We start from the raw sequence: 16645 nt of genomic DNA, 5'->3' as shown, positions 1-16645 counted from the left end.
CCTTAAAGCAGGCTATAAAATGAGGCCTGCCAGGACTCTGTTCTTTTCTCACAGAGTTTAGGGGGGAAAAAAAAGGGGGTGGGAAGGGGTTGCTAGCAACTTGACGGTATTACTTCAGAAAAACATCTGAAATGAATAAATTAAACTTGAGTGCATACATCTCAGATTCTTTTTATGTTTAAGATCAAAAGCAAGAGCAAAGTAAATTGCCTGCTTGTCATCTTAGTATTATTGCATTGGTTCAGATTTCCTTCTTATGCTAACTAACAAAAGTGAGCGCAATACGGTTGAGTGAACAAAAGAGTGCTATTCAAGGAAAAAAACCATCATCATTTAGACTTCTATTAATACACAGCAGTGACCTGTTTGTTTCTTTGTTCAAGATATAACATATTGTAACACAACAATAACAAGAATTAATACTAGCCCTGGAGACAGAGTACCTGAAAACCAAAGTCTGGGCAGAACTGTTGCTGGGAGCTATCTAAAGCACAGACTAAATGCTAGCGGAGGCTGAGGCTCAGCAGCTAGATCCACAAGGGCATTTCAGCACTGAACACCCAACTAGTGCAACTGGGACCTGAGTGACATACGTACGCTAAAAGGGGGAATTTGGATGAACAGTACCTGTAAACACCAGCTTGTTTAGGCAGCATCTGCCTCATAGCCAACAGGAGATAAAAGAGGTTTTAAATCACATCCTGTCCTGCTTTCAGCTGAGATGATAGAATATTCTTCATAGCAGCTAGTATGGGCAGGACACATCCTCTCTGGTCTCAGGTATCGTGTTTGCACTGCTTACAAATCAGTCTTCAGTTCCATACCAAAATGCCTGCTGGAGCGCAGGCAGCGTGCAGGCATTAAACTTATGGTGAAGTTGCAGAATTTGCCTAAGAAGAAAAAAAGCTGCATGATTCATGGGCCAAACTTTTTACCTGGGGTCTGTCTGCTGTCTAGGGTGGGTTTCTCAAAATCTTCCCTAGAATTCTCAGACAAAGGGAGATTTTTGTTTTACGGCATGACTAAACTTGCTTTACTGCTTCTGTATCCTCTGTCCTCCTTACACTGAAACCGTATGTTGGGGTTTGGTTTACATACATAATGACACAAAATCTTGGCTTCTATTCCCCTTTTAATTCCAAAGGTTCAATTCCTGGATGGTGCGAAGATGCTACTTTAGGAACATGGATGCTTCCAGTAAGAAAAGAGCACTTATTTCCCTTACAAAGCACTTCCCTTACTAAAAGTGTCACATGGGTTTACACCTCACTATGGTCTTCTGATTGTTACTTTTTCCTGACTTTTTCATAGACTAAAGTAGTTTTGCTTACCTGCAGAAGTGGAAAATACTGAAAATTACTGGTTGCTGTAGTAGCACTGTCACTTACTGGAAGGTGGTACGGGTATTTTACAGATCTGGCTGGTGCAGGAATCAAGCAGGCCAAATGTTAGTTCCTAATGTTCAGTCCTTGATCCTTCCTTTAGCTGCCGCTTGGCTCTGCAGGGAAGGCCCAAGGTGCAAGTCAGGTCCGTGCCAGCTGCGTGCCCGAGCGGAACCTAGACTTGCTGGAGACCATTGGTTATTTGTGAAGCACTTGAGGGACAGGAAAGTGCTAGGTACGTGGATCCATTACAGGCAGCTCTAAGCTGAAAGCAAATTGGAAACATGAACCTTAGCGTGTCCCACGTCCTCCCCACGAATGCCTTAACGCTGCGGCTGCAGGAATCAGCCTTGTCTACTCGGTGCCTCTCCAAGCCCATGAGGGCTTGCTCTCTTAAGAACAATGCCACAAGGCAAGGTGGGTCCCACTTCAGCGAGTAGGATGTCGTATGTAAAGGTCCCACACTGTTCACCTTTGCTCTCTGTATCAGGAAGGAAGGGAGGAGGACGTCCAGCCACGCCATAAGCAACTCCAGATGGGCATGTTCTGTCAGGCTGGGGGGTGGAGGAGGCGCGGGCAGCCTCCTGGTGTGGACAGGCCTGCGTGTAATGAGAAAGAAACACACACAGTTCTGTTGCTTGAATTGCTTAAGTATGTTACGTTAGACAGTTGCTGTAGTAAGTTGCAACATGGTAGGAGCTAAGAAATGACTGCTTACTCTCGAACTCTGGCATCAGTTGTAAAATACCTTCATATTATGATTTTAAGAACCCAAATAATATCTACAAAGTACAGAATCTCTTCACAGAGCCCATTATGTAACAGGGCTTTTATATTCCACCGTGGCCTTTTGAGGTATTCTGACTAGGTTTCTCCCAAGGTTTTTAAAAACCCAAGGGAACTGTTTTGCTAGGTTCCTGCCCTGTGTCAGAGCAAGCTCTCAAAGTTGTTATGCTGACTTACAAGTGTAACACATACACCAGATAGATAAGCAAGTTACACTGAGCAAAGAGAACTAGTAGCAATAAGCTAAAATAGAGTTACAGACAAGTTCTAGCTGGCAACGGCCATATACCACTATTCAGTGTGAAGATAACAACTTCATTCTCTGTTTTCCACCTTGAGTCATTTGCTGTTTGAGAAGAGTTTGGATTTTGAAATATGAAAGCCCGTGTCGCTTTTACCAAGCACACAGCAGAATAATTTATATTTTGCTTTCCAAGCTGCTTAATTTTTAACTATACTTTGAGCCTAGTTTATATATTTTATATCAGTCTTCAAATCACTCCCACGAAAGCGAAGGATTGATGTAGCCAACTGTCTTAAGACAGGTGCCCCTATTTCCCTTTTCATTTAATCACTGTGAAAGAGGTTTAAATCTTCTGCAGGAGAAAGGGTGGAAGGTTTTTTTTCTGGCTAGAGAAATAAGGATTTCCTTGGGAAGTTATACTGTGTTCCTGATCACAGCGCTCTGCCTTTAAATTGCCTCTTTTCCAGAATTTCTGCTGTCTGAAGACAAAACTAGTTGTTACTTTTTTTTTTTTTTAATGTCATTTAAGGTTACAGTATCTCACAAATTACCCATTCTCTTGCCTACCACTTGAACAGGACTAAGCATGTGTTACGTTTTGTGTTAAGCCTGGAATGGCAGCTTGCTGGAGTATCTGACAAATAACAAATGAAGCTCGGTGTTGTCATCACAGCATACATCCCTGAGTATCTTTCTAGGCTTGGCTCGTTATCCTGTAAGGATACAAGCAGTGGTTGGAAAGGTAAAGTCTCCATGGTGCAGATTTAAGGATAGCCTTTTGCCTGGGTGCTGAGCGAGCCCCTGGCTGTGTGCGGAGGCAAGGAGTGCGCCGGAGAGCTCACACTGCTGCACACCCGGCACTTCTCCCCGCTCCTCTGCTGTCCTCCTCGCCAACAGGCGCATGGTTAGACTCTGGCTGCCCAGTTTATTTTTCAATATAAACACAAATTATGTTCAGCAAGGTACAGCGCCTATAGAATAGCGCCAGTGAAATATTTTCTGTGATAGGAGAGCAGGTTTTTAGCCAACACAGCAAACCAATAGGAAGAGTAGCCAGTCAGTTTGATAACCTGCTGGCTATCTAGTCATCGTTGTCAGGGAAAACTTAGTGTGGGTTTTGAGTCACTCACTATTAATATATTTTCGGATGCTTTGTGTAGAACCGTCAAAGTGTTGTCGTGATTAAGGAGGATACAACCTATTGTATTTCAGTAGAGAAATTACACCTAAGTGCTTTTGAAAATTTTTGAATCATCATTAATAGTATTGTGTATCAACATCAGAACTAAACACTTTCTGTAACAAAATATAAAATTAATTTACATGTTTTGCACTTGATGATAAACAACAAAATTCCCAGTATTTTCAGCCATCTGGTCCAGTAATTTTTCTGTTTCACAACAGTATAAAATAGCATTAGATGCAGCTTCAGGAAGCTGTAGTAGTCTGAAATCCAAGGATCATAGACTGAGCATGCCAAAAATTAATCCCAAAACCTGTTTGTAAAATTAGCTATTTATACTAATTCAACATTTTCATTCAAAACAAAATATGCACCATCTTAAATTAGCAAGAAAGCTGATGAATAACTTTTTGCCAAACTACAAATGCTGTTGCCTGTGAGCTGAATCGATCAACGCTGCACACAGTGCCTAACCGGGGAAGGACGCCGGCTTGACTGGGACATGAAGCGCTGCTCTCGGACAGCATGTTCTCTCTCAGGAAGAAGCTAGCTTCTCAACGCTTTTGTTCATGCTTTTACAAACCTTGACAGCAGAGAGAAGTAAAATGAAAATTATTTTTTCTTTACTTTTTTGGGTCCTGAGACTAAACAAGGTTTCATTATTTTGTAGTAATAAAAACATTTTATTAAGATTTATAAAACATCAAATGAGGACGGGAAAACAATCTACTTGGTAGCATGAATTTGTCCTGTAGAGCCAATCAGAAAGGCCATTCAGAGTAGTGAATACAGCTTCTACTGATTTATTTGTTTATGTTTGCAACGCAGAAGAAACAAAAAGTAGAAATTACTGGTTTGAAGGTAAGGATGAAACAATTTCATTTAATTTGAAATTGTTTCAAAATTTCTGAAAAAATCCCATAGCTACTGAGGGGCATGGCAGGAAAGCAGACCTGGCATATGGATCATCTTTAAAGTTGGTCAAAATCAGACAGCACTTCCAAACTTAATTAATTTTTTTGTTAAATTATCATGTTCTGCGAGAAGGGGAAGGATGGGCAGACTTCTTTAAATGTCCGTTTGGCTAATCAGTTAGACAATGATTCAGCCAAGGATTTCAAAGTACATTATAAAGCCTTAAATATGAAGTATGTTTGTCCTCTTTACCTGCTGCTGCTTGTCGTTTAGCTTTTCTTCTGCTCCTGACCAAGTATCTGAATGATACTTGCATGTGACCTACCTAGAAACTTTTGATATAGCATATTGTTTTCTCCTGCAGCAGATCAAATGTATTTCTTTTCAAGTTTATAATGGAATGATTTTTTTTTTTTACCTCAATACAGTCCAAAATATAAATAGGCTATTTTAAAAAAAAGAAGAAACAGAACAGCCTTAAGTCATTAAAAATACAGAGGAAGTCAGAATAAACCTGCCTTGTTTGTACCCCATACTAGGTAAATGTTAATTCATGTCAGTACCAAGCCCAACTCCTCTTGCAGGTTGTCAGCTTTTCCTTTTTTTGGCTGCTGTCATCTTTCTCCCACTCTTATTATAACGCACAACCTCTTCTGTTTATTAGGTTTCTTTGATGTACGTAGCTCTATTGCATCTGTGGTAACCCCCCCCCCCCGAGGCCTTTGAGAAAAGATTACAAATTATCTTCTCATTTACATTTTTTGTTTGTCTTGCCCTTTTTTTTTTTTGTAAGGTCAGTGGCCTTGGGTAAACAGGTTTAAACTCTCCTTACTGAATTTTCTGCATGTTAATTGACAAATACAGCTCCACAGTCCTTGGCTTTCAACTCATGTTTCGGTGATATCAGTCTTTACCCTGTTATCTATTATTGAATTTTTTTTTCTAATTTTAATCAGCTTCCTCTGGAGTGTTCTTTCTAGCTAAAGTAGCAGCAAGATGACAAACAGACCTTGCAGCAAGCATAACAAGGTGGGAGTCCACTAACCCTAAACAGAGCTAGTGGAGCAGAATAGTGTTTTTACTCATTATTTATTACTCTTAGAATTTTTTTATTGCTGTGTACTAATTATTTGTTTAAAATGCAAGTTCAGGTAAATGGTTTAATTTTATGCTTCATGAATCATTAAGGAATGAAGGTAAACATGACACCTGTAGCTGTACTTGCTATAGATCTTTCTCTACAACCCCAGCAGCTGTGTAAGCCTCAGCATTCAACCTCAGCAGTATCTTTTACTGTAAACACATCTTATACATAAACTGCAACTGCTAACTAAATACATACTCTCTTTTTTCTTTTTTTCCTTTTTTTTCTTTACACAGGCATTAAAGCTGTATTTTCTGGACATTACCATAGGAATGCTGGAGGGTCCTACAGAGGACTGGAAATGGTGGTTTCATCAGCAGTGGGATGCCAGCTGGGAGAAGATACGCATGGGCTTCGAGTGGTTGTTGTCACAGATGACAAGATTGTTCATAGATACTACAGTCTGAATGAACTGAGCAGCCAAGGCATAGAGAAAGAGCTGCTGGATATGCTTGCAGAGCAAAATTAGGCTGTCAAATGATAGTTGGGGGTTTTTTTCCCCATATTGGGCAAATAGAAACAGTTTCAGAAAGTTTTCCCAAGCTGCAATACAGATTTCTGATTGCACACCGTGCCCCAGAACAACTCTCCATTTGTTACTACCCTAAATAACAAGAAAGTTGCTGACGTGTTTCTCCTTTTGAAAATGAGACCTATGAGGAATATGGAAGAACAGCAGAACTAATACAGTAATGCATCATTGAAAAGACCTGTTTGGAGAATTTTTACTTTGCTCCTGAATAAGACTTTCTTATTAGAGAGAAAGGGTATCCAAGAGTGAGACTTGTAGCTTCCAGATAACCCTTTAACTCAAGTCTACTGTAGTTTTATATTTGAGCGGGTAGTTTAAAAAAAAAAAAAAAATCAATAAATTTGGTCATTTCTGTTACACTCTGGATAATATAAAAACAAACAAAAATCTGTCTGAAATCAACAGACCCCCCACTGACTACTAGCAACCTTTGGATCAGATCCTGTTACCTAGAGGTCCTGTTTTCTCCCATTTCCCATACTTTATTTTCTTATCTCTTCAGAGCCAGCAGCAACAGGAGAGCACACACATTCTGTTTTGCGGTCACAGCTTGGGTTTCCGTTATATCCTAGTTTTATATAATGAAAAGTCTATAAATGAAGCTAATATAGATGCCACTGACAGAAACTAAACATGGAACAGCTATCTTCCTTTTGAAATTTAACTACCATTCAACTAGCATATATTCTTGCTATAGCTTCAGAAGTCGGAATAATTGTGCGGGGAGAATATTCTGTTCAGAATACTGTTATTGAAAGTCACTTCACTGATTCCTAGACAAGGGGAGAGCTTTGATTTCCAAATGCAATTTAAGAGTGCCTTACTGTAACAGTATACAATAGTGAATTGTTGAAAACCCTAAAAAGTGTATATTATTTTCTTCACTGGAACAAGTCTTTAAAAATAAATCATAGAAAAATAAATTTATGTGCTACAAGCCACTTTTTTTTTTAGCAAGTATGTCTGATTTGATTTGTTTACTGTTAAACACCAAAAAATTAGTCTTCATGTAATTAACACATACCTGGTTTTAGTTTTCAAGTATTTAGCAGAATACTGTAAGCCATGCCACAGGTTATCTAAAAAGAGATATAGCACGGCTTTAGCACCTGAAGAGGGAAGAACACAAACAACACTGGCTGAAAAAGTAATGCCTTCCTCTCTGTTTTGATGTATACTCACCCACATCTTTCCCTAGAGGACAATACAGATTTCTAAATTATGCTGAGAGAGATGCACTGCTGTGCTGAAGAGTCACTTTGGTTACGTTTTAGTCACAACAGCTTCTCTAGGAGGTTCCTTCAAGCTTGACTTGTGGGCCTCCTGAGACTAAAATGACCTCTGCCGCAGTTCTTGTGCCAGGGGAACAGCCGTACCCACGCATGGGCAGGACCAGCCGTGGGCTACCCTCCATGACAGTAACCTAAGCATAGGGAATGTTTGATTCAGAAAGTAAGTTGTTTTGCTTTTATTCTCTGCCTGGCTTTGCTTAGTTGAACATTTTCACAGTCTCATTTTCAAGGGTACATATGGGAAGTGAGCACTAAAATCTAAGGCTAGACTGCTTTGAACTAGGCACTGCCATTCGAAGTTAAGCACCTATTAATTCAGATACTGGTTTTAAAAACCTGTGTACTTCCCTATCTTTTAAGCCACTGACTACTTTTTTAAAATAGCTGGGAGCTATTTAGTAATCACAGCTAGTTCACAATTTCAAGAATGAGCTGATGCTAGTTTATGTTTTGCAGAGGGAATGGTTACTCTGTGACTTCAGCCTTACCACTAAACTAACTTAAGATTTAAGACGTTCAGCAGAGGGACCTGAGATAATCTGAGCATGGAATGGTCTCTCTGCTCCAGCACAATACTGTAAAGTTCAATGGAAGAAAAATTTAAACAGGTTTTTTTTTAATGTGCCTGTTTATTAAAGGATATCATTGTAACTAAATAGATGATGCTTGGGAGATCAAAGCATAACTTCAGGTGAAAGTCTTTCCACAAATATGAAAGTGCTAATATAGTGTTCCAAAATTTTATGTTCAGCATTACAATGTACTAATAGACAAAAGAAATGTTTATATAAGCATAATTTTAATTCCCATTTTTTAATATTTTTTTTTCAGTTTTTTCAAATGTCATTTCACCGTAACAAATTCTATGGCACTTTGTCATGAAAATATCACTAAGTACAACACTGAAGTTCAATTTAAAAAAAAGAAGTTTCTTTATATCCCACATTCTGCCTTTACTTAGTGATTTTTAAGAATATCTTGTTAGGTTCATGTGTAAAATTCTGTCCAGATTCATCTTCGGTTTGGAGTTTTATAAGACAATAAAGTTGGGCTGCTGATTTTTATTAAATGCCTTCTTGTCCTGGATGATAGGATGTTGGGAGGTGACAACAGTGCTGTGTAGCTACACATTGTGTAGGCTCAGGCCTGGATTTCTGTCCCACCTGTTGTGAGAACAGGTAATTACTACACAATGTACTTTCTATTATTGTCCACTGAACTAGACGGTAAAGTAGAAAAACCCAGGTATATTCTTAAAGACTTGATGACAAATGTGATTACACAGGAAGAAGAAAAATATTCTCCAAGTTTTATATTTGAAACATGGAAAACATTTATTTTGGTTCTCACCTTGCAAGTTTTCAAAAGGAATAAAATTAAAATGTCAGAGACAAGCAAGTTGTGTGCAGAACTATTGCTCTGTACCCTGGATGACATTCTGATGAACACAATGTGAGCTGAAATGAGGGAATGGCCTCTGCAGTACTTTGACCTTTTTGAGCCCACGCCTCATTTCAGGGCATTAAGCCTGCACTAGCCTGAAATAGGAAGGAGGATCCAGCATTTTATTCTTCATTTTGCGATCCCCTTAGTTTAACAAGTGTGGTCTAAGTTAGCACACATATTAAACTTTTCAGCATCCTAAAATCTAAGATAGTGGGCAAATAAATAAAATCTATTTCCCTCGCAATGCCCATATTGTTTCAAAACATTTCTTATTTTGAATGACAACTCGGAGCTTCCACCCAATTTCTCACTCTTATGAAGTGGATGCAATCATGTATAAGAGATGAAAACACACTCTCATTTATATAATACAAGCAGGGGAAGGGTTTTTAACCATACTGTGTGGCTGGACATTACTGTATGAAGCAAAGAGTTAAAAAAGTAAAATAAGAATGTGCTTTTTTACCAGCATAAATGACAAATTTTGTTTGATTACTTTTCTTAGCATAATTAGCTAGCTTAGAATCAATACTGATGCCTTAACTAATTTGAAATGGCAGAGGTCCTTGTGGTCACAGTGCCTTATCTTGATCACGCAAAGAAAAATATATTATATTATGTTAAATTATGAAACAATCCACCCATGGAGACGCTAATTATCATTTAAGAAAACATCTTTTGATGTTGAGGACATTATTTTTGTATCTCCAGCAGGGCTGATAATTGTAACTCTCTGTCAGCATATGACTGACTTTAAAGCAAGATGTCACTGAAAGTTCAAACTGCGGATGGCATAGAGCAAGTGAGTCCTTATGCCTTTCTGTGGACTCAAGGGGTTGGGCACAGAGAAAAAAAAACCCAAAACCAAAAGCCACCACAAACAAGTGACCACAATTCATTTTGGTTTCCTGGAGGCAGCTAAAAGCCTGAGATAACCCTTGATGACTCTTATTAAATGTGGAAAATTCATATTAGAACACCAGAGCAACCTGTGAAAGTAACCAAATGCTACATCATTAAGTACAATCATCTGAGGTGGAGACCTATGAACAGGAGGCAAATTACTCAAAAAATGTCTTTGAGATCAATCTTGGCCTGCCAGTTTCAGTGTAAGCAGCAAATTTATGAACACTCTCCTTCTGAATCTTTCCAAAAAGGTCATTAAGCCTTGAATGCACTCTGCGTGCTGCTTGCCTTCAGTTCATTTGGGTCCAGCATCTGATCTTGCAAGTTGTAATAGAGGCAATATTTTGATAGGACTACAGTATTCAACTTCTGGAGACTACAGACAGAAAATGAATGCTCGATGCCTTGTTAAAAATTAATCACATTTTATATTGGGAATGGGCAGTGGCAGAAGAAGTACAGCCTCTTCTGCCACCCCTATTTGCAGACTGAATGTCCTATGCTCACTCTGCTTCAGTGACTGCCGCCTTACCTCAGCACAGCAACTCGTTTTCTGGTGTCTGGTTTTTCCAGACATTATCCTGAAGTAGCTGGTTTTATTCTGCTACAAGAACAAATAATTAGAGACACATCTAACATAAGCAAATATACAAAGCATTAAAAACTAAACATTTCACTGTTTAAAAATGCACAGATCCTCAGCCTATGCATGTCACTGTACAAGCCACTGAAGGGTAACACGTCATTGTTTCAGCTAATGCTAATGCTGTGAATAAGCTTCTTTCCTTAATGCACTCATTAAGCCTACTTTGCAACTACCATTTGAACTCAGCAATATCCTTAAAGCACAGGGAATATTTACACAGACATTAGTTATCAGAAAGCTTGCCTGCTAAGCAAACCCTAACATTACCTATTACTTCATGATAAACAGTCACCATGTAGAAATGCCGGGTTGCATTAGGAAATAGTAAAGAGTGAATTTCCACTTCAATAATGTTCTACAGTTAATAGGAACGTCTTTCTCCTCCTGTATGCTGACACGAGACGTGACACCACTGGCAGGTATCGAAATGCAAAGCCAGGTGATTTTGGCTGCCCATGTGCCAGTCTCGACTGCCATGAACCACTACCAAAATAACACCTGGCAGAGGGGCAAATTTCTTAGGCAAATATGAGACAGCTACTAAAAAGCTAGCTAATACAAGAAACCTTTTTACAGCCAGGCATATAAGGCCCAAGCTGCCAATCCAGTGCTGCAGCTCTGCTCACCCAGAAGGCGAGCAGCCACGTGGCAGCTTCCACATCCACTGCGTTTAAGCTTACTCCAAGCTGTCAGCTTCACACAACTAACAGCAGACTTACAACAAGAAGGTCTTGAACAATGAAAGATCTGTAGGCTTTTTTGGAAAAGTTTTTTAGATTATCTGTTTTAGCAATCAAAATTATTTCCTCTTATAAGGGAGCAAGCTCTCATGAGTAGTTTGCACCCATTCTAATCCAATTCTCCCCAACATAAAGGGGTTATATTAATCGTTACTCAGTCATCTGAAGATTAGTCCATTCAAAGCTGATAAATGCAGGCACTGTGCTCTTGGACACATTTTCATTGGAAGATGTGCTGTAAAAAATTGGAAAAATACAACATATAACAGAGAAAAACCAGCAGACAGAATATTAAATTAGCCTCCAGTCTAAATGAAATCCAGTTCCAGGGCAGCAGGTACAGAAGGCAAAGAAAAAAAAGAAAGGAAAAAACCACCACAGAACCAAGGCAACAGAGGCAAACCAAAAGCTTTTCAAGCAATACGAAAAACATACCCAGCACTTTTCTTAAGAAGAAAACAAACAAAAAACACCAACCCACAACTCAGAGAGCCATTACTTTTTTTTAATTGACATTTTCATTTGTTTCTCTAGAAGTAATTTCCTCCATTAGCACTTTGTCAAATGCATGTAGTTTAGTACATTCCTACTAATAAACAGCTTTTTTTTGCTCTAGGAGACCCATTAAAGCCTCATCCTATTTAAAATTACAGTGGGGTTATGTCACTTTCGGGTAGCCAGCAATTGAAACATCGATCTTCTAAAGAGATCCCTATTGTTCTTGGACATTGTTTAGAAAGGTGTAGTGTTGTTAAAAAAAATACAGTGTGGCCTTTTAAATGAACTGGTAATAGCATTATCTATGTATACTCCAATCTTTCCCATTTCCATATGAAAAAGGCGCAGAGATTTAGGGAGGTTATCTCATACTGCTTTCACAACCTGAGATCAGCAGTCCTACATATGGCAACCTGCCTGTCCAGAAATTTTCTGAATAATCTGTCAAGACCACCCCAGCTAGGAAACCAAAGACTTGTATTTGGATACAAATATTTTGGATACAAAAATAATATTACCGCAGAAGAACATGGTTCTTCCAGCACACTGCAAGCACTGAAGCCAAGATGGTGCTAGCAGGACACAGTGTGCAAGGACACTGAATCTTCTGTGGTTTTTGGGGTTTTTTTGGTGTTCCAGTCTGGTCAACTAGATTCCTTCCTACCTAAGGAGGTAATTCCAGCAGGTAGTCCACTGACATGCTAGCTAGATGGACTGAATTGCCCCTGAAGGTGCATCTACTGACTGCTGCAATAATCTAGGTGATTCACTTACTTAGATGAGATTCCTCACTTTCACTCAAGGTTAGGCTAGCGCTGGAGGAGGCAATGTCTACCTCTATCCATATCTGGCTCCTGCTCTGTGAAGGTGGAAGGCCAAGGTGTGGCCTAGAAGCCATTGGGCATTGGAAGAGGTTGCACCTGACTTTTCTGAATCACCAAAATCCTTTTTTTGCAAGAACATTACCCAATATAAATATAGCGACTAGCGGTGCTCTGGGTGTCCAGGACAACCATTTAATAAACAAAACAAAACAGGTGGTTGCATGCTAATGTTACAGCTGCTTAGGATTTGTGAAGGTTTGTGGGACAGGTTTTTTAAATCTATAATTTATGCTTATGCAACTATAAACTTCTACTTGAGTTCAAACCTTAGACATTTTATGTGACTAACATTGACTTTAACCTCTTCCTCTGATCATTGGTCCCAACACTAACCATAGCTCGCATTATCATTCCCAGCACCTGCTGCCCTTCACGAAACACCTACTTTTGCTAAGGCAACAAAACACACTCTTTCTAAAAAAAGAATCAATATACCAGAAAAGATAAACTAAACCAAAAAAGACAAAACTTAGGCCTACTACAAGTTATAATCTCTCTGAACAGTGTGGCTGTTCCAGTTGCCTCGATGATTTGTAGTAGGGAAAAAAAATCATGGGAATCTTAAACTGTTCAAAATAAGGGTCACATTTTTTTGCATCCAACATCCCTGGGCTATCTTGGATCTATCAAAGGCAAAAGAATGCCCCAAACTTGAGCTTCTAGACCAGCTATGCTCACTCCAAAGAGGCTGAAGTGTCCTTTGGCGGCAGCAGCAGGCCTTCTACTGCTTATAGAAATGCACCTCAGAAATTGCCTAATAAAAAACATGCCAAGATATGTGTTTCACTTTAAAAATATTGTTTAACACTCTTACTCATTTTTTTTCACATTTAATACTTCCATTTCTCATTTTGAAACAAAACCTAAATACGCAGCAACACAAAGGTCGTCTTGGCCATTCAGCTCTGCACTGTAATGACAGAAAATGCTGTTATGTGCAAAGAGCACAATTAAAGCAGAAAAGCAGTCACAGATCTGGTTATACACAACAGGATAATCTAATAAGCACCCAAACACTTATTATTGAGCCTGGTGTCTTTTGTGTCTTTGGAGTCTTAACAATGTCAGCACTACTACCCAGTTTGGGATGTCTTTGGGATGAAAGCAGTTCTCCCTCCCATACACAAATGTACCTTTTCCCAGATCATCAGCTGTGCAGAGAATTTGGAGCAACAGCTCTACTCATAAGCTGCATGCAATCGGAGTAGTACACACACACACACATTTGCACAGAAATGTAGGGTACCACGCATTAAACCCATTCCAGGTAGCATAACTAATCCAGATGCTAATGCCTCAGGTTCCTCATGAGTACTCTCTGATTTGGGTTTACCAAGATTCCCACTCTCACAACTCTAACTCCTCTGAAGCACAGTTCATGCAGGTTACCTAACCTCTTCTGCCCTCCATTGGTCTAGCAATTAATTTACTCCCTCTTTCCACAGTGAGAGTGGAATAGGGATGGGACAGGAAGACTTTCCTACTATAGCCACTCCCTTTGCATTTCTCCTTTATGTCTTCCAAGCTGCAGAAAGGAGTCACCATTCCCACCAGGTCTCATTCCAGCCCTGCACCACAGCAGGAGCAGGATAGGAGCTGATACAAACATCATACATGTACTCAGACACTGTCTGTGAAGTTCCTTGCTCTTTTTTCTCTGCCACCACCTCCCTTCAAGCTCTCCCACACCTGTGGACTTACCTCATGGTCACACATGAAATCTAAGGAAGGATGGGTGAGACTCAGCGCAGTAAGGCTAGGTCAGAAGTCAACAGGTCAGAGCCTGAGCTTTCACCCCATGAAGTCACCTTCCATCCAGCAGGATGCGAGCTGGAAGACAGGCCAAAGAACATAAAGACATGGGGAAGAAAGGAAACAGCTTGGGAAGTGAGCCGCTAGGTGCTAGTGGCTACCCTTCTCAGCTGGGGTGGGCAGCACCCTCTCCCTGACACTCTTCGGGCACACTGGGTGCTCCTGCAGGCTATTTGACTGCTTCTCTGCTGGCAAGTGGCCCAGTTTGGTCTATGGCATTTGTTAAACTCCACAGCAAGACATTTTTACTGTTAACAACAACATGAATACTGGTTAATATTACACATTATATATACACCGTACAGGTAGGCTCCCCAATTGCCCTGACGTTTACTGTGTTCAAACCAGGGCAGAGTATCTCCTTACAGCTCCACAGATCCCATCGTACTCTTTCACCTGTGACGTACTTCAGTAAAAAAAGCAGGCTGATCCAAAACGTTCCTGCTTTGACTCATGAGGTAAAGCTATGACCTTCTACAAAATTCCAGCCAACCTATTTAATTGCCAGAGCAATCTGAGATGTAACTGGAGAGAAGTAATGTAGCACATGAGCTTTGTAGACCAGTATTGTCATCTCCTCCCCCACCCCCCCTCCTTTTTTGACTAAAAGCATGTTTAAGAATATGATGATTGTAAAATAGTGTAAGATTAATCATTCTAAGTTATTTCATTTTACCACAGTCCCATACAGAAGGTGAAGTGTTCATTACCAGAAATACACTCCAGCAATAACTGAGATGGCTGTACTCGTTCAGTGCCTTTCCACGTATTTTGTTCAGACTGCAGATTTCTACATTCTTCTTCAAAGTGTCTTACAATACACCACCATCCATTCATCATCCTTCATGAAAAACGCTGGGTTATGAGTACACTGCCTCAAACGCAGTAATGACTGGAGTTTCAATCACCTTTTCAAGAAAATGAGGAAAAAGAGAGCAGAAGTGAGAAAGATCGGAGAAGGCTGTCTGGTACTGTGACCCAGCCTGAGAGCTGAACTAGACCAATTACTGTCTGGGAACAGCATGCCTTTTCACTGAGTAGCAATTTAACCCAGACAATAAGCGTATATTTAAAATTCAATTGATTTAAAAACATAAATGCTGCCACTCTTCCCAGTCAAAGGACTTTTCTTATTCCCTTCATTTGGTACACTGCCCCAACAGGTTAACTGAGAAGAAATATTTCATAAAGTGCATTTCTGTGCCCTGTTTTTAATAGAATTTTGTTTGCTGTGGGGAACTACAGGAGGTAGTATTTTATATGTGGGTCAGTCAAAATTATAGTCTAAATGTTACAGCCTGCACTTTTTATATAAATTAGTTTGCATTAAAATCAGACTTCAAGACAAAATTAACAATTTGACAAAAATAGAGAAACATGGATACATATCAAAGGGATGAGGCTGAACAGATCAAAAGACGGATGGGACTATGTTAAAATTCACCTCGCAATAAGCTTTTTAGTGAAAGGAGTTTTAGAAATTTATTTGTTTCACTGCTTTTCTTATCTGTGCATTAGGCCACGTAGAAGTTTCCTGGTTTTTGTAGAAAAGCAGCTCATAGTCTTAGATTATTTCTAAGCCCTCTATTATCAATGCAGATATCTAATGCCTCTTCTTATCCTCCTAAGAAATAATGCAATCCTAATTTATTTCTCATTAAAGATGCATTGTACCACTAATCAGCTAAAGGTATTTTACTTGAAGCTTCTGAAGTTTATTTTTAAGTCTTCGACATTTTAATTGCTTTGCTTTGCCCTTGGGTTCCAACAATTAAATATAAACACAAAACTTCCTGTGGAAGTAAAATATAACCCATGAAAAGTCAGTACTCTTAGACAACATTATAGCAATGCAAATTTAAGCATTTACATCTATTGCTTACTATTTCCACTCAACTCCCTCTTCCTTGCTCCTCTCCTCTTTCTTTAAAGCAGCAAAGTAAATAATTCTTCCCCTTGTTGACTTCAACTATTAGTTGCAACTGCAATGCTTCAGGACATTTACCTACTTCCTAGCTTTTGAGTCTGCTTCTACTTCCCCCGTCCTCCTATAATTCACACTCTGGGAAGAAAATCCGGTTGCCCAGGCCATAAGGGCAGCAGAGATGCCCTGGTTAGGGCAATCTGCCGAATCAAGGTCTTAGGACCTCGAAACAGGGATCTGCTATAACGCATAGATGTGAACTAATTCCTTGCAAAGGGCATTATATTAGTCAAGGTCCTTTTTATCTTTCT

General features: G+C 39.5%; 1 protein-coding gene and 1 long non-coding RNA gene across 3 annotated transcripts in view; one reads left to right on the top strand and one right to left on the bottom strand.

The window, feature by feature from the left end:
* CPPED1 (calcineurin like phosphoesterase domain containing 1) overlaps nt 1-7109 on the top strand; it is a 45583-nt gene extending 38474 nt beyond the window's left edge. For both annotated transcript variants that reach the window (XM_075767370.1, XM_075767369.1), the window contains exon 4: nt 5891-7109. In XM_075767370.1, the coding sequence (XP_075623485.1) occupies nt 5891-6123 (233 nt within the window). In that variant the 3' untranslated portion in view covers nt 6124-7109. The remainder of the gene's footprint in view (nt 1-5890) is intronic.
* The window catches only part of LOC142603955 (uncharacterized), a 35319-nt gene continuing 19453 nt past the window's right edge, over nt 780-16645 (bottom strand). Inside the window, exons 3-5 of the long non-coding RNA XR_012837850.1 lie at nt 1855-1981; nt 1332-1647; nt 780-890 (exon numbers count right to left, since the gene is read on the bottom strand). This is a non-coding gene — a long non-coding RNA (uncharacterized LOC142603955). The remainder of the gene's footprint in view (nt 891-1331; nt 1648-1854; nt 1982-16645) is intronic.

This window comes from Balearica regulorum, chromosome 15, assembly GCF_011004875.1.
Source record: "Balearica regulorum gibbericeps isolate bBalReg1 chromosome 15, bBalReg1.pri, whole genome shotgun sequence".
Taxonomy (NCBI): domain Eukaryota; kingdom Metazoa; phylum Chordata; class Aves; order Gruiformes; family Gruidae; genus Balearica; species Balearica regulorum.
Note: the sequence above shows the minus strand (reverse complement) of the source record. Positions and strands in the feature narration are given on the sequence as shown.